At 33.0% G+C, this 24,909-nt stretch overlaps 4 protein-coding genes and 1 long non-coding RNA gene across 6 annotated transcripts in view; 2 read left to right on the top strand and 3 right to left on the bottom strand.

The window, feature by feature from the left end:
• Nucleotides 1-312: 312 nt before the first annotated feature.
• On the bottom strand, nucleotides 313-852 carry LOC135135579 (uncharacterized). Its single transcript, XR_010281610.1, has 2 exons — nucleotides 586-852; nucleotides 313-527 (listed from the first exon to the last, which is right to left on the bottom strand). It is a non-coding gene; the product is annotated as an uncharacterized LOC135135579 (long non-coding RNA).
• Nucleotides 853-3,143: 2,291 nt separating this feature from the next.
• On the bottom strand, nucleotides 3,144-9,477 carry LOC135144777 (protein white). The gene is made up of 10 exons (XM_064076857.1): nucleotides 9,192-9,477; nucleotides 5,568-5,796; nucleotides 4,870-5,518; nucleotides 4,650-4,818; nucleotides 4,438-4,599; nucleotides 4,234-4,365; nucleotides 3,746-3,974; nucleotides 3,593-3,698; nucleotides 3,372-3,543; nucleotides 3,144-3,317 (listed from the first exon to the last, which is right to left on the bottom strand). Exons 1-10 carry the CDS (start codon nucleotides 9,255-9,257, stop codon nucleotides 3,216-3,218), a joined length of 2,016 nt encoding a protein of 671 aa, XP_063932927.1. The 5' UTR covers nucleotides 9,258-9,477; the 3' UTR covers nucleotides 3,144-3,215.
• A 50-nt stretch (nucleotides 9,478-9,527) lies between these two features.
• Nucleotides 9,528-19,141, bottom strand: LOC135144762 (phosphatidylinositol 4,5-bisphosphate 3-kinase catalytic subunit delta isoform). 2 transcript variants are annotated; one of them, XM_064076839.1, is made up of 14 exons: nucleotides 18,909-19,141; nucleotides 18,518-18,812; nucleotides 18,245-18,470; nucleotides 17,975-18,198; nucleotides 17,087-17,333; nucleotides 16,853-17,034; nucleotides 16,572-16,805; nucleotides 16,331-16,524; nucleotides 15,396-15,555; nucleotides 15,112-15,344; nucleotides 14,461-15,060; nucleotides 10,869-11,011; nucleotides 10,381-10,817; nucleotides 9,528-10,332 (listed from the first exon to the last, which is right to left on the bottom strand). In XM_064076839.1, the coding sequence occupies exons 2-14, from the start codon at nucleotides 18,680-18,682 to the stop codon at nucleotides 10,204-10,206; spliced, it is 3,174 nt and encodes a 1,057-aa protein (XP_063932909.1). In that variant the 5' UTR covers nucleotides 18,683-18,812; nucleotides 18,909-19,141; the 3' UTR covers nucleotides 9,528-10,203. The 2 variants fall into 2 exon arrangements, with proteins under 2 accessions (XP_063932909.1, XP_063932917.1); XM_064076847.1 differs by having other exon boundaries at nucleotides 18,518-18,827.
• Nucleotides 19,142-19,207: 66 nt separating this feature from the next.
• LOC135144787 (28S rRNA (cytosine-C(5))-methyltransferase) lies at nucleotides 19,208-23,140 on the top strand. The gene is made up of 5 exons (XM_064076867.1): nucleotides 19,208-19,381; nucleotides 19,439-19,700; nucleotides 21,511-21,773; nucleotides 21,830-22,118; nucleotides 22,172-23,140. Exons 1-5 carry the CDS (start codon nucleotides 19,265-19,267, stop codon nucleotides 23,095-23,097), a joined length of 1,857 nt encoding a protein of 618 aa, XP_063932937.1. The 5' UTR covers nucleotides 19,208-19,264; the 3' UTR covers nucleotides 23,098-23,140.
• Nucleotides 23,141-24,754: 1,614 nt separating this feature from the next.
• Nucleotides 24,755-24,909, top strand: part of Dcx-emap (Doublecortin-domain-containing echinoderm-microtubule-associated protein) — a 50,269-nt gene continuing 50,114 nt past the window's right edge. Inside the window, exon 1 of the mRNA XM_064076893.1 lies at nucleotides 24,755-24,804. The gene's annotated coding sequence lies outside the window, so the exon portion shown is untranslated. The remainder of the gene's footprint in view (nucleotides 24,805-24,909) is intronic.

A 24,909-nucleotide genomic window follows, 5' to 3' on the forward strand; every position in this document is an offset into this window, starting at 1 on the left:
AAGAAATACTATCAAACATGACTGAGTATGTCGTCATCCAACATTATTATTTGGACAGAAGTGTACTACAATTCGTATAAAGAACCGATTTTAGGCTAAAAAAAGCCAAAATAGGCGATAAAAACAGAGGATTTAGGCCTGAAAATGGCAAAATAGGCAAGTTTTAGGAAAAATAAATTTTACGCAACATCTGGTTTTCTTTGAGATCTACATTTATTTTATTATTTTACATAATTAGCGATCCTAAGCTTCGTTAAAATTTGCATAACAATTTTCGACAGAAAAATTTTTCCTTTTGTCTGTTAGGATATCTTTATACCTTGAGAAGAAATTTCAGTGGGCTTCTTTTTTAAATCTTTTTCTACATTTTCACCGTGTAATACATCGCTGACAAGTTTAAGCTCTTGGTACCGGGAATATGTTCGTAAAGTATCTTCCAGCTTTTTAAATGACATTTCACTTACTCTTCCCTGGATATCTTCCAATCGTTTATAAATTGCTCTACTAGATCCACAGACCATTATAACCTAAAATGTTTCATTAATTTAGAATTACACACAAAATTATGAATAACAATAAGCGAACCTTTTTATATCCTCAAAATAATAGCAATAATATGATGCCGCTTCAATCTTGTCAGAACAGGTTCTGGAGGCAATGGACAATCCGTTAAGGCTTCCCGGTAGGCTTGGATTCTCAAATGAGCTTTAAGAAATACTTTCTTTACGTTGAAAATTAAACCATTGACATCTTGATTTCGGATCTAACTTCAGCTACTAAACTGAAACATGTTACAAGAATTAAATTGGGATAAAATATTTTCAGATGTTTGCCACATTTAACTATGTATGCAGCGCTTAGTTTTAGTTTTTGATATGGATTCCCGTTGATTATAATAACATACCTGGATTATTATATGAATTAACATTATTATTTCAGAAATTGGGTTACAGCCAATTTTAAGTTCGGCTTATATCAGATTACTTAAAAAAATACGAAGTAAACTAACTAAATAAATAAAATAGCAAAATTAGGATGTTCCCAATCTTATCGCAATCACAATCATCATCGTAAACTTGGGACTTGTAATTCTTTGTTAAAGTTGATTCCTCAGGAATATTATTTTTGCAGTTTCTCTCCAAAAATAAGCGCAATGTTTTGTTGCTAAGTTTTTTCAACGGTATATTTGCCACAACAAATGCACTGGATAATTCATAGTAAAAATTTTTCCTATGAAATGAGGAAATTAAAGTTTGCCTGGTATCTTTATAGATAAATAGTTGTGATGTGCATGTCAGTATTTTCATGTTGAAGAACATGGAATTTATTTATTTATTTATTTTTCAAAAATTGATATATTATTATGCGAATTTATGGAATTAATTTCACAACTAGTTTTCCCATTTGAATTGTGCAACAAGAATAATTAGTACTTACATTATATTTTTCCCGCAGGCTTTACATCCATTTTTTTTTTCGACCATTCCCTTAACTTGTCCTTTAAAGACGATATTTATCTTTCGGCATTTTTAAAAATGGTACAAAATAAGTATTAGATGATAAACAATTTTTAAAACACTTTTACACTTTCGAACGTCACTTTACGAAACCCAACACGAACTAATTGATGAAGGAAGAGAATTCGAAAAGAAAGTTGTAGGAGGGCTTGGTGTATTTAACACATCAAAGCTCTTCCCGGAAAGGCAAGAGACAACTTGTGTCGGGGTCTGTAAATGTAACGGAATTCGGCCGACCCTTTTACCCAAAACTCGGATTGGATTATTAACTTTCTTTATTGTACCGGAAGCATTAAATGTGACCTTCATAAGAAACATGTACTTAGTTGTATAGAAAATTCAAATTTTAGAACAAAGTAGGCAGAACAAAGGTAAAACCGGGAAAAAATAGGTCAAAAAATGCAAAAAAGCACTCATGATCAAAAGTAGGCAAATAGGTAAAAACAAGTAGGGCTCAAATAAAAGGATTTTTTCAGATACACATTTATATATACAACTTTGATACATTTGCCTACAACCTACAATCAAAAGGCATTTGTCGTAGAATCCGCTCTTTAAATATGTATAAAAAAAAAAAAAATGAAAACTACCGTTTATATTTCTTTCATATCTTTTATACAAAAGAGTCGATTACCAAGGTTGTTTTCGTTAAGTAACACACAAATGCTTTGAGCTTTTTATAATGACAGATGAAAAAGTAGAATACAATCTAATTAATTTAATTTTATCGTAAGATTCTAATTAGTTGTTATATCTAATTAGTCATTAACGAAAAATGCCGAGTCCTTAATGTTATTGTTCTTGAAATTATGAAAATTTAAATAAGATTTCAAATTAAAGCGTTTTTGATGGTGTATAAAGCATGCAGAATATGAATTATATGGATCAAAAAATAACGTAGCATAAAGCATATTTCAGGATTATTCGAGTTATATCTAGAAGAAACAAGTGTCACAAATCATAACTTCATTACTCTCTGGACATAAACTATCTCACTACTGTAAAAAGAACGAATTGCAGACAATAAACACCACATTGTGGTCATCAAATTAAACTTTTAAAACCACTACTCTACAATACTACGAAACTCAGAGTCATAGTATTGTATGTGACAAGTGTGACCAGACGCTATAAAGGTCCATTAACTTAACTGAATTACACTAGCAATGACATGTAATAAATGTAAACTTAAATAGTGAAATCGTTTATCTAATGTAATGAAGTGGCTTTGCTCTACCTGAGGACACCATGTTAAACAAAGAATCAAATTTTCTTTAGCGATGGTACATGACGCTGAGTTTGATTAAGGTCAGAGCACAAAGGGCGTTTAAACATAATAAAAGAGCAATCAATGACAAAGTTTGTCATAAAACCCGAAACATAATTCACACAGGAGATAGCAGCCTAGGGAAAGTTAATGAAAGATACAGCTTTTTAATTGTCTGTCTAAAACGTTGGCTTAGGTCAAAGTTAAAATCACAATTGTCGAACAGTAGTTTACAAAAAATAAAACGTATAAAAAAACTGACACCCTCACTAACTAGTGCAGAAACCTTAAAATTGATGTTACTTCTCTCGTTGCATAACAAAGTTATAATGCAAAAACCCGGAAAAAATAACACAAAGAATTAATAAAATATTTATTCAGTACTGTAATAATATCGTATTAAATGCAGTGTAAAAGTTTTTGAGTATGTTCTATTTACGTTTATAAGCTTTAGCTAGCAGTGCAAAATAAGCCACTAGACGGAAACCCACAATAAGAACTCCCAACATGACAACATACAGGGTAAAGTCGCTCTAAAAACAAAAATATATACATTATCCGAAAACTCTCTACACCAACTAAATTACGGTTTGAAAATTCAACGTTTCGAGAACAACACTTCCATCTTTAGGACACGCTGTATTTTCATCTGGACATTCAATTTCCGTCACATTGAGCCACTGATTTATTAAAAGGGCACCATTTCCATATCGAAACCATGACAAATACGACACCCATTGTAAATACACAGGAATCGAACTAAAACTCACATTAAGCTTTACGAAAACTACCATTTACTCGTAGATACCTGATATTAAGAAAGAAGCCACCGAAGAGCATGAACGGTATTATCAGAGAGGGCCCTACAGAAAGAGCGACGGTAATACTTGGGGAAGCACAGGATATCATATACCCTAAACACGTGTCGTTATTGATTGATATAACTTTGATGAAATGTTACCAAAACTTGTAGCTACGTTTGCAACGAGAACTAAAATTCCGCAAGCTATGAAGAATCTAGGCCCGTTTGGGTTTAATCCAATCAGGAAGTAGCAAATAGCTGTCAGAATTAAAGGCATCGTTATAAAGATGGGACATTCCGCTATGGTTTTGCAGAGAAAGTAAATGTCAGTTCGGTACATGCCATTGCGATGTTCCCGGAGAAAAACCTGGAGTTCAGCGCAGAACACCTTAAAATAAACAAAAAAATAAATAAATAAAAGATAGCTATTGACAAACATATAGTTAGTAAAATCGACTTTAGTAGATGAGATCATAAAACGTAAGCAGATTTTCTTATATAGATGCTGTGTAAATATATATACTCTATTATCTTTCTCCGCCAGACCATTGGGACATCCTATACAATGAGTGTTCAATAGTCAAAATTCCTCTAGATCCCACAGATTTTGTGATCTCATTAACAGAGTCGATTTAAAAATTGCTTACATTGATGACAGCAAAAATGTTCTGAAAAGTCATGTTTGTCAAAAGTACAAAGATAACACCATTAATATTCATCACTCCATCTAAATCTAACTTCTGGTCATAATAAATTGCTCCAATAAGTAAGGCAATAATCTACAAATAATATTTTTATAATAACTTAATTTGAAAAAACCCTGAAAAACTAAAACTAACAGAAAAACTTACAATTGTTTGCAACAGTCTGACTTTAATAAGAATCGGTTCCTTCATAACGGTCAACCAAGATCTCCACAGCACTGCTCTAAACTGTGCCCACCAAGAAGCCTTATAAGGACTTCTCGCATAGTCACCATTAATCCAAACATCATGATACCCACTATCTTTGATCTTAAACCAAATTTCTTAAAACTAGATCCATTTAAAAAAATTACCATTACCCCACTACCAGCTTCTAAAGCAATTTTAACCCCAACTGTTGACCTCTCGAACTTATTACAAATCACATTAGCCGCCTGACGACTAGCGGCTTCTTTCTCTGGTACTATAGCCAAAAGCTGAATAAAATAATCCGCCGGGTTATAATTTTTAGGGCACGGTGCATCAAGCCTAAAAACAAAATCAAAATTTCCACCACCCAAACACTATATATGTACAAACTCTCTAAAAAACACATCCGCTTCTTCAGGACTTCCCAAGAAAGCTATCCTCCCTTCAGTCATCAACAACAACTTGTCAAACATTGAAAACAACTCCGACGATGGTTGATGGATAGTGCAAATAACAGTTTTCCCAGTCATTGACATACTCTTAAGAACCTGAATGACATTGTAAGCCATGAATGAGTCTAATCCTGATGTGGGTTCATCGCAGAACATCAACTTCGGGTTAGTCAGGACTTCGGCTGCAAAAGCCAGGCGCTTTTTTTCGCCACCAGAAATGCCTTTGATTCGTCCGATGATTCCAATTTGGGTGTTTTCGCATTTTTTTAAACCCAACTCGGCGATTACTTCGTCCACTCTTTGCATTCTTTGATTGTAGGATATGTCGCGATCCATTCTAAGTAGGGCTTGGAAAATTAGGTGCTCTTTAACTGTCAAGTTTCCGATAAAGAGGTCGTCTTGCTGTACGTAAGCTGATTGGCTGATTAGTTGTTTGGGTATGGCCGAGGCTCCGTTAACACAGCGGATACCGGAAACGGTTAAGTTGGACGAAGTTTGAAAAGTGAGAGTGTTGAGAAGGGTGGTTTTTCCGGCGCCGCTGGAGCCGAGAATTGCTAAGAGTTCTCCGGGGTATGCCACACCGCATACTAAAAATGGAAAAATTAGGTATGTGTTGGTACTCTTTTAAGAAGAAACCATTTTTCAGGAGGTGTTTTTTGTTGATTCCGGGTTTATTTTTACCGAAGTTGAAAATTTTTCTTTTGGAATAGCTTATGTTGCCAAAAACGTTGATTTCGCTCCAAGTGTATGTGATTCGTTCTTCTACGGGGATTATTTTACTTGTTGGTTGTGGACTTGTTCCATATATTGGAATTCGAATAGTTGTTAAATTTAGAGAGGCTACAGAAGTTGTACTTTCGGCACTCTAGAGAAAGGTTCGACATTAAAAATTTTTTTATCAGAAACATGCAGTGTTTTATTTTGTCTTCATTGCATATTAACTAGTATCTGAATTATTCCATCAAAGAAAAATACATCTAAGCCTTTACCTATGTCAGTTGTTCCTGACAATCCATAGAATTTTTAACTTGGTAACTATTAGTCGATTTGGTGTCATTATTGAGAAATAGGTTCATGAGATTAAAGAGATATATTTTATAAACAAATATGAATCGCGATTCGTATTTTAATCATTACACTACCAATTAAAAAACATGAGGGTTTCCAGGTGTTGCCACGACATTCATTTTAATTTTGCTATATTTTTTGAAGACAGCGATTTTCTTGTTCAGAGTGCGATTGCGATCCAAAACTATTATTCTGAAAGTGAGTACGATAAGCGGATATTTTCAGATTTTAAAGTCACTTTTCGCCATTTTATTCTATTCTATTGTATTTTATTTAATTATTATTATTACTTAGACAGGGTTTTGATAAAGTAATGCACAAAATTCATAAAAAGCGTAACATTTGTTTTTGAGATTTGTCAAAAAAATTTTACGTCAAATTTGTAAAAGTTATGACGGCATGAATGATTTTTTTTTAATGTATGACAAAAAAATTGGAGAAAATTAATAACAAACGAAATAAACATGAAATGAAATGAAACAAAATGAAATCCAAATATGTAACTAAAAATTAAAACAACAATAAGGTTTAGCTCAAAGTCAAGACAGCTTTGTAGGCACCGATAATGTTATTTTTGCCTACAATAGCAGATTTTTGAAAATATGCTCAAAAATACAGTGCAATATTTAACAAAATGTAGATTTCTCCATAAGAACATGACAGAGAGGTCAAGATTGCATGTCACTGCGCTTAAAGGCGCTCTGATTTTGTGTTCATTGTTATAGTTTTCACTTTTTTAATTCCCGACGCCAACTTTGACACCTTTGTCTGTGTTTGTGTCTGTCCGTAGCAGTGTACTTAGCTCGCAAATGGATAAACCGATTCCAATGCTGTTTTCTTTTTTAATTGAAAGCTGGTTTAATCCCATTAATTCTTAGCTAGATAGTCACTTCAGATATTAACCTTATATTAACCAAGTTCACAGTTTTTAAGGGTTTATTTTTTGTACCGGGTTTTTTTATTAAATTAAAAATCGCAGTAACTATCAACTTTAAACATGGAAAATACGTAACAAAAAAGAAAGAGATCAAAAAATAGAATAAGATGCAGCAATAAAATACAGGGTACTCTATTTGAAAAAACTGAAATATCGATCTTTCAAAGTTGTAAAAATAAAAAAATATATATAACCGCCCTAAAAATAACTTTACTATGATTTTTTTGTATTGTATTTTTTATATTAAAATTAACATAATTACTCTCAAATATTTATTACATATTTCAAACATTCAGAGTGTTACTTAGGAAATAATAAATGGTGTAGCACCCCAAAAATCAAGTCCTATTAAGTATTGGAAAGTGTATGAAATTAAATTGTGCAGAACTTCCGTCGCCTCTGATGCACAGTATAACATATTCAACGTTTCCGAAAAATTAAAAAACAAAATTGATTTTGCGAATTTTATTTTTTTAAGGTATGTAACGCCTATAAATTAAAATAAAAATATGTCTGCAGTGTTAAAGTAAACGTCACAACCATGCTATGCGTATGTCTTAAGTGAGTTTTTTCATTGCAAAATTTTATCAGTTTGGATAAGCGCAGTATAATACTAATCATAACAATAATGTATTCTCAAAATTATATATAACAAGTATAGACTGATTATTGATTTCGACATTTTAGATAGAATTTATTCGGCGAAGTTTTGAACCAATGTCATTAATTCTTTGGAGGGGATAAGCAAATATATTTTTATTGAAAATTTATTGTGCTTATCATAACTTTTAAATATTTGCAAGATTTCAAAGCATTTGATTTTGCAGATTCAAAATTAAATTGCAAAATGTTCGGCCCAGTATTTTCGCAGATTATTATCTGTCTAATAGAAATCCGGACGGACGGACACATAGACGGAAACGGGAGACCTATTTCTTCGTACTCTAGGGGTCATGAAAGGCGAGAAAACGTAAAAGCAGAGAGTCGGCCGACAGACTCGATTACAATACTTCCTTTATTTACGCTCGGGAAGTAAAAAGGTTTAATGTTGTTTCTTAGTTGAACTGTATCGTATGTTAATGCAAACATGGAAGTAGGAAAAGATTCTACCTCCATAATGCAAACTGACTAAAAACTTTTATACAAAATTCCAAATCTCCGTCTTATAAAAATGTGGAGTTGTGAAATCGGAACTGTTTTAGACTTTATCATTATTTCAAGTTAAATCTCTAGTAAACTATGGCCTCATTTTAAAATCTACCAACACCGTATTATTTTATCTCCAAAATCCACGAACGCGGCACCCTACAAAACTACGTTGACTCGGCTGTCAGTTGTGCTCCCATTCTGCTAAAAATCTTGAACAGTCCACTGGGTGCGGCCGTTTTACAGAAAACCGTATTAAACACTTGGAAATATTTTGAAATTCACACGAATTCACGCTTAGATCTGATTTTCATTACTTTACAATGTATGTATTTATGTAAAATACTATCCAACCATGTTTCTACAGTTTTCTACAGCATACGGATGTGAGAAGATTTCAAAAGTAATTTCCTCAAAAATATTTCAAATGCGACTGCCAAAGTTAGTGCATGATTCAGTTAATGTGCGCTTTGCGCACCGAATACTTAGAATGTTGCTTTGTTCACGCTAAGAATGAAAAGTGGAACAGTAAGCACTAAAATGCTTTTAATGAAAATTTATTGTCTAAAACTGTAAAAAAATATTCTTATTTAATCTTTCCGTACTCTGATAATATACCGAGTGACTACTAGTGTTTGTGATTTTTTGTCAGATTGGTAACCTATTTAAAATTTTATGATGGCATACCTGGGTGTCAAAGTGACATTTATGACAGCTGCCATCGCCTTAACCAATCAAAAAGTTCCTTACCCGTACTCATGTCAAAAGTGACAACTGTTAAACCATTTGTGAACTGACGTACTAGCACGGATGCCAATAATTCAGAATTGCCAACACAAAAATTTGTTTCAATTATTAATACCTTCACCGGTGGATAAAATTAACGCTAATTTCGAGCAAATTTTTCAGTTATTAAGCAAATTTGACTACCAAATACTGATCAGATTACATATTCTAAGAAAACGTTAACGTGGTAATGCACACATACACACATGCACGTTTTTTTGAGTGTAAAGTTTTAACACCTACGCCAGAAAAAAGAACTAAATATCATGGTTCGGTATTACTTACATTTATTTCTAAATACAGGTACTCTACGTAAAACTTACACTTCCATTTTGGTTTAAATTTCCTCCAGAACTTGACGATAAAAGCGGCTGCCGTTCATCGGTCATATTTACAAACACAAATTTACACCCAGTGCAAGGAACTACAGTTCACTAAATTATGTTAAAACACTTATCTTGTATTTGGTTAAATAATCTTAAAACAATGATTATTTGCTTAACAGAACGGCAGACTGAATAATATTTGTAGTAAAGTGATACCTCACAATGCATTGATCATATCGTATGTCGCCCCCACTGTAAAACCTCTTATTTACGCTTCCTGACTTCAACCCCGTTTACACTCGCTTGAAGCCGACGAAATTAAAACTTGGCAAATAAATGAAGACACATTTTTATTGGATACAGTTTACACATAATAAAACTTAAATATTTGTACATAAATCAGCGTAATACAAATAAAATAAAAACACTCGTTTTTACTTAAATCCGCTATTCCCTTTTTTCTTGGAACGCTTTTTGTGTATTCAATGACAAAAAGTAAATGAACTTCCCAAGATAAACGAAAATAGTACATGTCGTAAATAAAATGTAGCGGTATGAATGAATTTTCTGGAAAATGAAAACAAAATAATCGCGTTGTACCGTAAAACTATACCTAATTAAAAATTTTAAAATGACATTTTACGTACGACTTAAATTTGCATTGAGTGGCATTTAACTTCCCATTTTAAAAACAGGTGACTTAAGCATATTTGAAAGCAAAATGCGTTGCTATTGTCATGGTTGTCGAAGATAACGCAAAAACTAATCTATGAAAAATAAAAAACGACGAAAATATATGCATTTCGCTTCAATTCTAAGGTACTAATTTGGAAAATCCAATTTCCCTGATATTCCTTGACCTACTTTAAAAAATTACCCCAATATAAAATTCGCATTATAACTAAATCCGACAACAATATGTACAAAATTTGATTCATTCTCTAATGATAATGTTAATTTATAAATTAGTAGGTATTGGCACTTTCATTGGCAACTTAAAACCGTTAAATTATGCTTTATTATTCTTTGCTAAATTATGTGAGGCCCAATTGAGAGAAGTCTTCCACGAATTCGAAAGGGCTTCGTCGAATTTACTACGAAAGTGATTTAGAGCGTCCTCTTCCGACTTCGACAAAACCTAAAAAACGCACAATCACACCAAAACAAACACCACAAACCCACTCACCAAAGTGTCTCTTATATAATTAAGATCTTTTTCCGAACTTAGTTCCGGCAATCCCGTAGAAATCATCATCGCACACAACGACAAAATTAAGTTACCGTGCTTCCTCAAAATCAAAAATGCTTTCTCGCAATACTCTTGAAAAATTTTAAACTCTAACGTGTTCTTCTGTCCTCTATTAATGACGTATTCGAAATCGTGAGTGAGCACGAAAGGGACTCTCTCTCTTTTAATACCGAACTTCTCTTTGAAGTGACCCAAAATGTGGCCGAAATCTATGTGAAACAACTGACCCGACTTTTTCACCATTATGTTATCCGAATGTCTGTCTGCTACTCCTAATACGTACGTCGCTACGCAATACCCTGCACATGATAAGGTGAATTCGTTTATGGCTTTGTTTAGGGCCGCTTCGGTCGTATTATAGTCTTTCAACCATGCTGAAAAAAAAGAAATAGAGATCCAAGCAATGATGTGGGAAAGCTGCGTACCTAAAATTGAGCCTTTTCTAAACGCCGAAGTCGCCGAAAACACACCCTTATCCTTCTGAATATTCGCTATAGTTTCCGCATTTAATACTACTTCGATCATACCAGCTCTATCAGCTAAGGATATGCAATTGTAAGGATTCATTCTGAAACAAATTAAGTTAGTTATTTTGTATTTTACGTAACGGGTGTCCCAGGTTGCATTTATGAGGCAATATCTTGCTTATTAGTATAGTTATATAATAAAAGCTGAGTTTAATGATATTAACGAGAAATTGAAATGATCAGTTTTTAGATGTTCAAAGAACTTTATTTGTATAGTTTAAGATTTGCTCAAGTCAGATCTTAAAATTCAGAAAATAATGTAGGTGATTATTATACATATTATAACTACATAGATTTTTGCATAAATAAACAAACAGTGACCTTCTGAAGCATCAGAAATAATATAAGTATTTTAATTGTTTATTTTTGTTATTGTAAATTGCATAAAAATTAAAATATGGTCAAAATTATTAAAATAACTGCAGTTAGTACTGTAAAAGGGTCCATCTGCCGAATGGCTACTTCCATGTTTTCTCGTCGTTTTATGACTCCGATATTCCAAAAGTAAGTTTCCCGTTTCCACCTGTCTCTGTTGTCTGTTTGTCAATGTCGATTTTTATTAGACAGATAATCTCCGAAACTATTGGACTGATTGTTATCAGATTTCATATAGATGGTTAAACGGTAAAGAAAATTTGGCTAATCGTACCCGCCAACAATTTGATGAGGTCCCTCAATTTTTTTTTTTGCAAACGCCATTTAAATTTTATAAAATAAAATGCTCCTATACTTGTGGTTTATGCCTCCACGTTTATTTTTTGCTGTAGGCTTTCAAAATCACATTGCATCATCAGACTTTACATCAGTGTAAGAGCACTGACATGTTTTGAACTCCGTGGTCGTGCGTAAAAATGTTAATTACTCACGCGAAGGTCGCTGGTTCGATTGATTCATAGGTCACATTTTTTTTATTAATCAAATCAAGAACGATTCACCTCATTTTCTCGAAAACTTTAGATTACAGGAATGTTGCGCCCGCCTATATGATAAAATAAAAATCACCATAATAACAACTGCAAAATAATATTCCAACGTTTTGCTCTATTCGACACATATACTTATTTATTTTGACTTATAGGGGTTACCATAACAAATAAAATTCGCAGAATTAAATTTGCTTACTTTATTGTACTTCTGAAGCGAGGAAAGTTGTGTCTAAATAACTTTGGACCAATTTTTTATATTTCTAAAACCACAAAATTTATTATAGTGTACCGAGGAAAATTTCAGTTAACCGGAAGGTAGGGCTCCAAATTTTTTGTATATTATTTTAAATTAAAAACTCATCAGGAAGTGTGCTATTGTTTTTCCAAATTACACAATTTAGATGGGATTTATTCAGCAAAATTTTGATTTGCGATTTACCGTGTTTCAAAGCAGTAGGTTTTGTATTTTCTAGGATAAATTTTCAAAATTTTCGTGCATTTTAAATACTTCCCCAAAAATATAAATGTCAAGGGTAAAAAACAAGAGTGGGTTAATAAACCACAAACATAGAATCAGATTATTTTATAAAATTTAAATAGAATTTACTTAGTAAACTTTTGAGATGACGTCATAAAATTGTTGTTGTGGACGAACAAATTTTCTTTAGCTTTTAATCATTTACACGATAGCCTTGAAGTGTACTCAAATTTCCATAGCAATCGGTCCTGTAGTTTGGAGACTATAATAAGTCTCTAATAAAATCACCAAAATAATAGGTAAAGACGGACGACATTGCGACAAAAGCAGGAAACAGATATTTTCGATTTGTAAAGGAAGTAAAAAATTGGTCTAAGGTTATTTAGACAGAACTTCCCTCGCCCCTGAAATACAGTTCAACAAATCCTGCTTCTTTAAAAATTATATTTTTTTGTGATAATATAAGAAAGATAAGAAAAAAAAAGCTCCATAAGGGACGCAAGTCGCTACGCTATCGAGATATCGTTCCCTCTCCAATTATAGCAGTATAAAACTTATTATACAATTTGGATTTTTCTGCGAAACTTTGAATGCCTAGAAAAAAACCATAACGGATCCATAAACCACTAGTACAAGAGTATGTTATTTTATAAAATTTGAATTGCATTTACTAAAAAAAAAATTGAAAAGACGTCATCATATTTTTCGTGGGATGACCAGCCAAATTTTAGTTGGTATATTTTAGCGTCTACGCGATATTCCTAATACATATATGTACATATAAAATTTAACAACAATCACTTTCGGAGATTATCTGTCAAATTAAAATCGACACAAAAGGTCAGACAGACGACACGGGGACTTACTTTTTCATACTCTTCGGGTAATGAAACATCGAGAAAACATGAAAGTAGTCATTCGCCCAATGGATCCTATTACAATACTTCCTTAGCTTACGTTCGGAAAGTAATAAAAATTATATCACTGGTAAACCTTTAAATTAATGTAAAATGTACTGAAAAAGAGTATCTCAGGAATAATACACCATTATATCAGAAACCCACGATGATGGAAAGTGACAGTAGCGCCATTTGTACCAAAGTGCAACTTCTCGAAAATTATCATCTCGCATCAAACAGTTGGTGGAAAAAAAAATCTGATATGGTTTTCGTTAACCAAAAAAAAAAGCTATTATAGAATTTAACGGAATTACAAAATGTTAAACATTTTATAATGAAAACATACAATCTGATAGTTATCAGTGTTTTAGGAAATACAACTATCTAAAAGACCCATGAATTTCGAAGAAATAATCTTTTTTGCAAGATGTAAGTTTCTATACTATTTGTTACAAAAAATATTTGCATTATTTAGTTGTAGTTTTCGACGCGTGTTGCAGGCGATTCAATATCTTATTAAACGTGGCTTTTATATTAATAGCTCTGTTATTGACAAAGGTAGAAGTGAAGTAAATGTTCCAAGTGCATCTAGCGTGGTATAACCTCTTATAAAAGAGTTTGTCTACTAATAACTTAAAATATATCACCAAAACTCATCAAAATAGGGTAAGTTTAATAACTAGAGTGGAAATATTATGATAAACAATGACGTTATCTTAAAACTATGCATATTTTCATATAACAAGCGATCAAAGAAACCCAATCACCTTTTTTTCGGGAATATCATCTGCCACATCTGTCATTTCGATGTCCGTATTTCATTCAATCGTTTGTTTTTTCATGAAATTAATTTTAATTCAAATTTGCATCACGTACACTTCCTTATAACCTCACTTTTTTGACATATCGTGTCGATATAGATCAGACAAACGTTCTAGTGGCATAAGATCATCCACAAATAACTAGAAGGGCTTTTTGATCCCTTGTAATCTATTTCTTAACAAAAGCACGAAAAACATTGCTGAGCAACAAAAAAAAAACAAATGAAACACTGTTGCGTCTACTGTGGTACATGCTTCTCACAGTATTTTCACTCTACTAATAATATACTAAAATCAGTGAACACAACGTGCCATCATTAACTTCACCTGTTAAGCAACCTCCCTCCACATTTTAATTTTACAAACCTTAAATCTAAGCCTTCCCGCTTCCATAACCTATCCATAATTTTCAGCATCTGCAGCGTGAGCATATCTTGCCGCAAATCGTCGCCATCTTTAAAAATTATATACACGTCTTCGCCATATGAATCGGAATTTTCGAGGACGATCCACAATGGCCGCATTTTACTATCCATTATCCTACATTTATCTAATTTTAATCTAGAACACCTATAACTAGGGTCCAACGGACTCCTTATAAATTGTACAGTCTCATCTATATGACATTCCGTTAAGTAGTCTTTTAAATTCAACTTAGCTTTCTCTTTGCTCTTATTTTTCACGTGCTCTCTACTGTTCCTCAGTTTATCGAGGAATTCTAACTGTTTCAATAACACTGGCATGTGCTCTTGACTGCCTCTGCAATAAGCTTCTAAAATTAATCCAAAGCGTATCGATACTGAGGCCACTTGCAGCTCCGATTTGAGGTGCCAGAATAGGTAGTGGCCGATTTTTTGATTATTTAGTGCCCTTTTTATTAAAAATTTCACTAAATCACATTCTAAATACATTTCGTGTTTGATTGCTTGTACTAATTGTAAAAGATACAACAATAGATCCTCGTCACTGTAAACACAATCATTAACAAAATTATGATGACGTTGATTTAGTACTTACCTAACGTTTCCGAGACATTCTACGGCAAAACTTCGAACTCTTTGATCCGGATATGCATAATCTAACAATTCTAGTGCCTTTTCTGGGGGAAGTTTAGGCCAGTCTCTTAAAAGCAGTGTTACTTCACTAACGACTTCTTTGGTGTCCCAATCGATTGATGATAAAAGTTTGGGTAAGACTTCCGGGTGATGTCTTTTCCAATACTCTTTTAAAATCCAAATATCCTTACGATCCTGCGATGGGAAGTGTTTAATAAGAATTATATATTTATCCTATCGCTTTACTTGTTCGTGGATCTCGTATAAGGTATCGTCCAGTAGGATTTTATAACAGTGTTCCACGTTTCCCTGATCTATACCGTTATTTACATGGTTTTTAGGTCCCTGAGCATAACTCATCATCACCTCTGGCGTGGGGTAAAGGATAGATTGATCTTCAGCGAAACTGAAAAAACGAAATATGTAGTCTAAAAAAGTAGGACTTTTTAGTAAGTGGAAAACCCTACCATTGTTGCTCACGACAAAACAAACTACAACAAATTCATTTAAACTACAAATTGTAAACCCTTGGCAGTCGTCAAACCTCGAACAAGGACGTACCGTCTGCAAGTGTCCCATGTATCTGTATGTAAGTATGTCACGAAATAATTTAGGAATATTTGACGTATAACACATTCAAGTTCCAATAAAAACATCTTTTTAAAAAAGATACCAAGATAAGATAATTATATAAATATATAATAAATCTAAAGGTGTAAAAATATGTGGGGTGTACGTTAAAAGATATGCAACTATGGTGAGCAAATAACCAAACACATTCTTTGTGACAAAAAAATTTCAGTAATAGTTTACGGCGCATGCGTAATCTTTTACCGACAGACCGTTGTGACATTCTGTATATTCTTGTTAGATCGCATATTGTAGTGGGTAAAATATATTTTTTTCCGTTTTAAACACGGTAATAAGACGTTATGATAATTTTATGTTTGGATATTGTTAGGCTCCATCATAATAAAGACATCAGAAAGATTAGTGTCCTTTAAATTTAACTCATGAAAGGATTACCGCTCGAGAAAAATGTTTACTAAATTATTTATGATGTGCTAATACCTGGGATACAAAAAAAAATACTGGAAGAACATAGATATATATTAATGCATGCTTTAAATGAAAATAAATAATGAGATAAAAAATGTTTTCCTTACAAAATAATTGCTTACCTATTTAAATGAAGAGTTAGGGCCGTTGCGATTTTACTCGGATTATTAACTACATTTCCTAACGGATTAAAAATATCCTCACACAACATATCATTTGCAAAAGTCCACATATACAGAGTCATTGCACCATTTTTAAGTTGATTTTTAAAATCGTAAACAGCTGTGTTAGCCCACGCTATAGGAGTGATCAGCTCCTACACAGAAAAAATAAATACTTTTTTCACAAAATTCTCGCCATTACCTTATTATTTCCGTATTCTTTGCCTTTTTTAGATCTAACTAATTTACTAGATTTAGGAACTTCATAAATGCAAAAACACAATTTCGCATTTCTTGGTATATTGCACACTAATATATCAAAAACTAAAGTCTCATTAAATAAACTTTCATTCTTGTCATTTATTGGTTGGATGGAAGCTTTAAGTCTTTCACAAAGAGGTTTACCTCCGTGGAAAAGTCCCGCCTGAATCCCAATCTACAAAAAACGAATTACACACAACCTAAAAGCAAATCTTCAAGTACCTCATTGGTTTTTCTAAGATCACAATTTATCCCACTAACAATGTTCAGGCTTACACTGAACCTTTTCTCGATGTTCCAAGCAGACTTATGCTTGGCTCTTTTACGCAGGGTTAGCGTTGAGTACGGCGGTCGCATTTTCTTATCAAAATTATCCACGCATTCATAATCATTATCAACAATCACTAGAATTAAATAAAATTAAAGTATGGTAAAATTTTGCAATTCCAAACTTACCAGGAACATTTTCAATTCTGACGGTTACTACGGTTGGAGTGATATCTTTTGATAAGGAGTCTTGGATATATTGAAACTGAATTATTTGATGGTCTCCTACCAGAAACTCATCCTGCCCACACACTTTCAAAACGTAATCGTGATAACTTTCATTTCTTTTGTTTAAAATGTTCGCCTTCTTTGCAAGGATCAGTTCCAATAGTTTGTTTGGTTTGATAAATGGGGAAACGTTAAACGTGAAAGAAACCTAAAATGAAATTAAAGAGAACTGTTGGTGGGCGTCGAAGTTATCGGCAACGAACACACATGCAAACAAGGAGTTTGATTGTTTTATAGCATCATTCTGAAATATTTTTAAAAATACAGTGTGGACACTAAATAGGGAATCATTAAAAATATAATTGAGGAGTAAAATTTGACATAAATGCCCAATATTATTATTATTTCTCCCTCAGTTGTTTGTTGCGATTTTATTAAACAGATGATCTAAAAAACAACTTAACATCTATGCATCCTCCCCAAAAAAATATTGACGTCATTTCATAATTTTATTAATAAATCTCACCTAATATATATTTTTTTGAGTCAAATATTATAAAAACATATCATACTAGTTGTGTTTTATAGGAATAAGTATATCAATAATTTTTCATTTTTTTTTTTGAAGATTTTTCTTGTATAAATAATATTTTTAATGGGAACTTATTATTTTTTAATTTTATTTTTGGGCCCATTTGTCCAAAATAAAAAGTTCCAAATTTGATGATAAAATATACATGAAATAAAAAATCGCTTGAATGACTGATTCAAAAAGAGTTTTGCTAAATTTTGACCACATTTATTCCACTTTTGAACGCACTGTAAATAAACGAAATAGATAAAATTTACCTCATTGTCATCAAACTTTGTGCTAATTTTGATATTTTTCTTCTGACTTAGGGTTTCAGGAAAATTTTTGTTTCTAGGACAAAGCCTTGGCGGAAACTGATAATACAGTTTTTCCAGCCAGGTGTACTTCCCCCGCTTGACGGCTATTTCGTCACCCAGTTTTCTCATTTTAAACCGAAAATCATTAATTTCCGGGTTATTCAGTTCATCAAATTCTTTCACACCTTGAAGAGAAAATTAAGGATTGGAATTTTCTGAAAATCGACATACTTCTCCCAATCAAATGTCCAATTTGGACATTAATTTTATTATCTGGTTCTGTCCCCAGGCGCTCGATTTTCAGTACAGCGCATGTCGGCTTAACATCACAAATTCTCCTTGATTCATCATGAAGTTCTTCACGTTCTGCCATGCTATTGATGCACGTGAAGACGTACACCGACATGTCATGCAGCTTTCCATGGAGAGGGTATTTGGCCGCTTCTTCCCAGAGATCCTAAATTTGAAAATGTTACGAAGGCGACACAAATGTTGTCGGCTTACCTCTTTGATGTCTGATAGAGTGGCATTGTAGGATACTTTGAGTAAAATTACAATTCCATTAGGCATCAGACATGTTAACTCTATGGAATCTTCTGGGTCAAAAGACCAGAAGTCTGGGGAATATTCCCGGGGTATTGGGACCATTTTTGGATTGTTTTCGCGCATAACTACTTCATTATTATTCACGAATTTATCAGAAACTAATAGATAAACGAATTTCCGGCGCAAAAACTATTTCCTTGGGAAAATTTGCTGCTTCATTTTCAGAAAAACCCAGCATGAAGCAGTGGTTAACCTACAAATTAAACCACTTCCGTACGTAATATACGTCTAAATAAATAACTTTCACTAAAAGTTAACTTGTTTTTAATCACATTATCACTTAATTTACCTATTTATTGTAAATAATCTCCCTGTATCGTTTTCATCATACACCCATCGCCCATAAAAACAACAATGCTACAACCTAACGACACAAAAAATCACTACTCATTTCAAAAACACTCATCACTTTCTACGTCGTCTAATCCCGATTTAGGTCTTTAACACTAAATTAAACAAACTCACACAGTTTTCGCTTCACCTTTATATAATAAAAGGGTTGACGACACCTTTGTTTAGTAGATTACTCATTATATAAACAAAATTATTTGGGGAGTTTCCGTCAGGTTGGCAGCCCGTGAAAACGTGACGTGGGGTGTAATTCCAAGAAAAGCTCAAGGAAAGTAATTCGAAAAGGTAAAAATAATGTTTGATAATTCATTACGAGTGCCGCGATTGTATAAACTTGCTTCAAAAGTCGCAAAAGAAGTAAGTGAAGGTAGAGGCAGCATTAAACAACTCGTGTACCAATGTAAACATCCCGTAAGTTTTGAGGTTATCTCCACATGCTTAACCTAATAACACTGATTTTGTTTGCAGAACATTAAAGCGTTGTACGCTTTGGTCGTACACACTTTTAAAAAGAGCGACGACATCGAAAAATTATTTGCAAAATCTAAACTCTTAGTTAAAGAACCTAAGTTAAACCCGTGGCTGGCGAAGGTTCTTGTCACTGAGTTGCTGTGGGGCAAGATGCGCTTGCCTGATAAATCAAAACCTATTAAAACGATTTTGGCTTACAAGCAGATTTTTAAAGCTCACTTGAGTGATTTTGCTGATGATTTTGAAGAGGTAGTACAAGGTAATTAATTTTTCTTTCTTTTTACAGTTGTGATGGAGGGTGATGTGAATACTGAGTATGAAGAACCTCTTATGCTTCCCCCACACACTAAACAAGCGTCGAAAGCGATTTTGCTTCTGTTGTTTTTTAGTTTTTTGATGTTTACGCTTCCATTTGGGGCGTTCTATGGCACAAAGTATTGTTTAAATGAGTATTTTCATGTAACTGGATATGCTAATACAGTGTGGTCAGTTATTGCAGCTGTTGTAACTGTTAATTTAATTATAGTCGTGTATGCATATATTGGTTATCATGAACAGGAGTATGATGATGAAGGGAATCCAATTACTGATGATAGTTCTGGTGTTTCCAAAAAAGATGATTAAATTAAATTTTGTATTGTAGTGTAAAAGGACGTGTGTATTACATTCCATGTTCATAGTGCATAGATATAATGTAAAGTGTAAAATAATTTTGTGTATGTGTTTTTGTAATAAAATTACTATCCAAATTGTTTTTACACTTTCACTATATCTATATCCTACAAATCCCATTAGAATTCACTTTCATTTTTAACACTTATTACAATGTGCAAAACCTATATTCTGGTTGTGGAAAGTTATAGTTTGACCAAATGGGGCGAGAACATTCAGTTTGATTTATTAATGAAACTAAAGCTATTTAATATTTATTAGTTTTTACTTTCCGGAAATTTTGCTGACGCTGTATATCGAAAAATGTCAAAAAATCTGCAAAAATAGTAATTTAAACAACGGCCTTTCCCGTTGCGAGTTATATACTCGCCATTCTACCTTATCTTATATCCGTAATTATTTGTAATTTGAACAACTAATACGACATACGCACGTTAGTAGCCATGCAATGTCCATTGAGGTTGCTTTTTTTTTGTCATGCGATGTTAAAATTACATTATATGTTAACACTATCGTGTACTGGTTCCGATTTCTGAAAAAATACTGCATCATTTTTAATCGCGAAATTATTTTTATTATAATGATGTTTTACCAAAGTTTATATAATTTTAGATTATCTTTCTACCACTAAAAACAAGTTTGGGTGACTCACTCCACCTAGATTGACTCATAATGTTGGTAATCAGTTATTTGATAAAAATGTCTCATTTATGTGAAGAACTAAAAACAAGCCCGCGTGACTTAATTGCGGAGAAATGTACCTAAGTAAGACGTGAATTAATGTTCACAAGAAAAAAACAATTTTATTGTAATTTAAATTATAGTAAGAGAATAAGTAGAAATCTTCATCTAGTGAATTTCTAGCAAACAGCTGTTTTCCTGAATACAACCCAGAAATTTACTACACAAAAATAATGTCTGTAACGGTATAGATTCAAATTACACTAAACCAATACAAAATAATTAATAATAATTTATTAATTATAGCAGTTCGTATCCAATTTTAATATTTTTTTTTTAACTTCGGCGAATCGCTTTAAAATTATCTAAATATAAAACACACAGTTTGAAAGTTTGGGTTGAAAATCTTTAACTTCTTAATTTACTGGAGATAAAACACCAATTTGCTGTCAGTTAACGCATTGTGTTATCACTTCTATAATAGATATATGTGATAGGGTAAAAATCCATTGGAATTTAAAATTGTAACAATAGCAATTTATTTATAGTTGTTTTACTGCAAGTATTATCTTAATAATATGTTGTTATTAACGTCTAGTGTGTATTTATATATTGTTTACATCGGCATGCAATTCAGTATCTAAAAGATTAATAACAAAATGTTATCAACAGAGAAATGTTATAAAAAATATCTTTTAAAATTGTGATGTTTTTAGTGGAAAAACCCAGATATGTCCGGGTGAATACCCTCAAAAGCAGCGTCAACGAAGTCATCGATGGTTTTAGGAACGAAGGCTGGGTCTTTAAACGTCACGCAGACTCTAATGACTATATGAGTTTTTTGGAAAATGTAACCAATTTAGGTCCACAAGAATTCATGCTAGACATGCATATTCCATACTTATTAATCTTCCCTCCAAAAACAACGTTCTACAAACACCAAGCATATAAAAATGGAACCATTATTTTACAAGACAAGGTATAAACAAAAATCATGCGATTTTGTTGCCGGTGACGAAATTTTTCCAAATTCAGGCGAGTTGTTTACCGGTCCATATCCTCAATCCAGAACCAGGTACCACAGTTCTGGACATGTGTGCAGCCCCTGGAATGAAAACCACTCAATGTGCCTCCCTTATGGAAGACACTGGAAAAATATACGCCGTCGAAATTGGTAGAAAAAGATACGAAACCCTTAAGAAAATTATAGAATCGTCTGGAGCGACAAATGTTGAAGCTATTAACGCAGACGTGTTGAAAATATCTGGAAGAGATTACCCAGAAGTCGAATACATTTTAGTAGATCCAAGTTGCTCTGGCTCAGGTATTTATTTGTTTTTAAATGAAATTAAAAAATACGTGTTATTGTTCATTTAGGTATCACCGATCGAGTGGAAATCGGACAACAAAGACAAGACCAAACTAAAGACCGCTTAGAGAAGTTAGCCAGTTTCCAGTTAAAAATACTGTGGTATGCTTTGACCAGATTTCCGAATGCGAAAAAAGTGGTATATTCCACTTGTTCAGTTTATCCAGAGGAAAATGAAGATGTCGTGAGACAAGTAGTGGAGACTTGTATGAATTACAAATTGGTATCGGCGAATCGGTTCGTCAAGAATCAGTGGACGAATTTTGGTTCTGCCGAGTTTGGGGATATAGGAAACTACTGTTTGTATGCTAGACCAGACATTGATCTGACTAGTGGGTTCTTCGTTGCTGTTTTCGAAAGAGTGCGTGGTGGAGACAAGAACCCGTTTTTGAATGAGACGTTGTTAACGCAACGGATAGAGGGGTGGAGAAATAACGAACTTGCGGGAAAAGCAACAAAGAAAAGGAGGAATGAAAATGTCGACCCGGCACCCGAAGAAACAGAAAATGTCTATGAAGAAATTAAACGTGAAGAGGTTTCCGAAAAAAAGATAAAAAAGGAAGATGAAGTGTCAGACACGAATGTTGTTTCTGAAGGAACGACCGAAAACGCTAGCAAGAAGAAGAAGAAGAAGAAAAAGAAAAAGAAGAGTGAACGTTCAGATGACCAAATTATGTATGATGACAATAAACTTCAGGACCAAATTAACAACACTGAGGAAACTAATGAACAGAAAAAAAGTGGTAATGTAGTAAAGAAGACTAAGAAGAAACACGCGGATGGATCTCCTAAAAACGAATTCATAAATACAGACATTGTTAAAAATGAAGATGATAATCATAAAAGGAAAACAAAGAAAAAAGAGAAAAAAGATGTTGTTACTGAATCCGGTAACGAAAAACAAAAAAAGAAAAAGAAGAAAATAAATGCTTGAGAATTAGTAATTCTTACTTTACTAAAACAGCTTAAAATACATGGTTTTCATAAACAACAATTTATTTTATTTGCCCCTGCCCCTACTTTACTGATAATGTTAAATTGAACTACTGTGAATGATAACTTCCTTTTAATTCACGCATGTACAGAGTAAAGAGAATTTAAATTCTTACACTTCACTACTATAAGGGAAAAACCTGACACCATTCATCAGCTTTACTATGTTATTTTCTAACCAATAGGAACGATAGGTTGGTTGTTCATACGATCTTTGGCAATTTTAGTATAGTGTATTTGTTGTATATAAAAATTCTCACTTCAAAAGCAAATATTACTGGATATTTATTTTTCTTCAAAATATACGAGCACTTTTATAAATGTTTGTCCATATTCTTTGGTAATGGAACAAAAATCATGTTGAAAAATTAAATACAGTAGATAGTAACAATCATATTTCACTTCAAAAACTAATATACCTATATATAAATATACTGTTTAGAATATGAATGATTCTGTAAGAAAAATCGATCACGAATATACTATAAATAAAGTAAAATTTTCTTGTACTTTTTTTTTTTCAAAAAAACTAGAGATCCGTTTACGTAGCATCATTTTGATACGACATCACATTTGTAGTAAGGATGAATAAATTAATTTTGAACAGCGCTTAATCGCTTACATGATAAATTCCACAGCATAGTAGTTTCGGAGATTATGTATCCAATAAAATCGCCAACAGACAGACGACAGAACGAGGAAACGGGGGACCGATATTTTCCTATCATACAAGCCTAGCTTGCATTCGCGTAGTAATAAAAATTTGATTAAATAAATACATTAAGTAGGGGATTTCTACGTTGGCATTATTACGTGAATTAGGTAAAAAATGAGCGTGTAAATCACTACGACATAAACGAAATTGCTAACTCAATTAATGTAGCACCAAATAACAAAAGATTAGTAGTTTGTGACCATTTTCCCAAATATATGTTCCACAAATGACACGTCCCCATTTATTGACCTTCTTAACACGAAAACTTTTCTAGGCCGTAACACTAGTTAAATGCGAACAACTTTTGTACAATATGCAAGTTAAAAATTTGTTTCCTGATGGATTATTATTATTTCTGAAGTAATTCCACTGTTTTAATCTAACAATTGAGGTCACAAATCACAAAACTTTGTCTCAAGATTGGTAGCTAGCGTGGTAGTCGTTTTTCCTCACTTATAATTTCACATCGACTATTTAGCGCTCTAAAGCAACACGCAAGCTACATTATGGTCATACTACACACGTTTGTTATTCTTTTTCACATAAAAAATAGCCGTTTCGACGTAATCTACCGTTATGACAGATTGCACAATGTGGATACATCATAAATAATAAAAAAAACTACACCACTGCAAATAAATCTCGTTTAACGAATGCAAACTAAGAAACTTTAATTCGTTAAACCGAACCGATCCTCCGAAAGCACGAACTTGGTGTAGACGCCCTGTATCCCAAAAAGTGATTAATGGTAAAGTATCGACACTCCACATCGCATGTGAATATTTTACAAGCTTTAGACTTAGCCAAGGCGAGCTTCGATTAAATCTGTGTTACGAGCTTTCGTTTTCAAGTCCACTGGCCAAGCTTAGAGTCTATTGGAAGGTCAAGGCATGGGCTAGATCCGTACACTGTGTTGAAAGTGAAGTGATTCATGTAGGTGAGCGTGCTGTTAGTTAGTTTTCGCAGAAACTTGTAACGTATATCGGCACTTCGCGTGAATTTGTGCATTATTAGTTATTACCTCCACAATTATAGTTC

Source organism: Zophobas morio, unplaced genomic scaffold (genome assembly GCF_036711695.1).
Source record: "Zophobas morio isolate AGI-343-1 ecotype UQ-CSIRO unplaced genomic scaffold, CSIRO_AGI_Zmor_V1 ptg000004l, whole genome shotgun sequence".
In the NCBI taxonomy this organism is placed as follows: domain Eukaryota; kingdom Metazoa; phylum Arthropoda; class Insecta; order Coleoptera; family Tenebrionidae; genus Zophobas; species Zophobas morio.

Coding starts and splice junctions, on each gene's coding strand:
- LOC135144762 (XM_064076839.1), bottom strand. CDS start 18,682: ATGCGCGAAAACAATCCAAAAATGGTCCCAATACCCCGGGAATATTCC. Junction 16,806..16,852: donor ATCTTAGAAAAACCAATGAG/GTACTTGAAGAT, acceptor CGTTTTTTGTAG/ATTGGGATTCAGGCGGGACT. Junction 11,012..14,460: donor CGGGAAGGCTTAGATTTAAG/GTTTGTAAAATT, acceptor AATTTGTTTCAG/AATGAATCCTTACAATTGCA.
- LOC135144787 (XM_064076867.1), top strand. CDS start 19,265: ATGTTTGATAATTCATTACGAGTGCCGCGATTGTATAAACTTGCTTCA. Junction 19,382..19,438: donor TGTACCAATGTAAACATCCC/GTAAGTTTTGAG, acceptor TTTTGTTTGCAG/AACATTAAAGCGTTGTACGC. Junction 21,774..21,829: donor CCATTATTTTACAAGACAAG/GTATAAACAAAA, acceptor TTCCAAATTCAG/GCGAGTTGTTTACCGGTCCA.
- LOC135144777 (XM_064076857.1), bottom strand. CDS start 9,257: ATGACCGATGAACGGCAGCCGCTTTTATCGTCAAGTTCTGGAGGAAAT. Junction 4,819..4,869: donor GCGGATGTGTTTTTTAGAGA/GTTTGTACATAT, acceptor TTTTGTTTTTAG/GCTTGATGCACCGTGCCCTA. Junction 3,975..4,233: donor ACATTTTTGCTGTCATCAAT/GTAAGCAATTTT, acceptor GTTTATTTTAAG/GTGTTCTGCGCTGAACTCCA.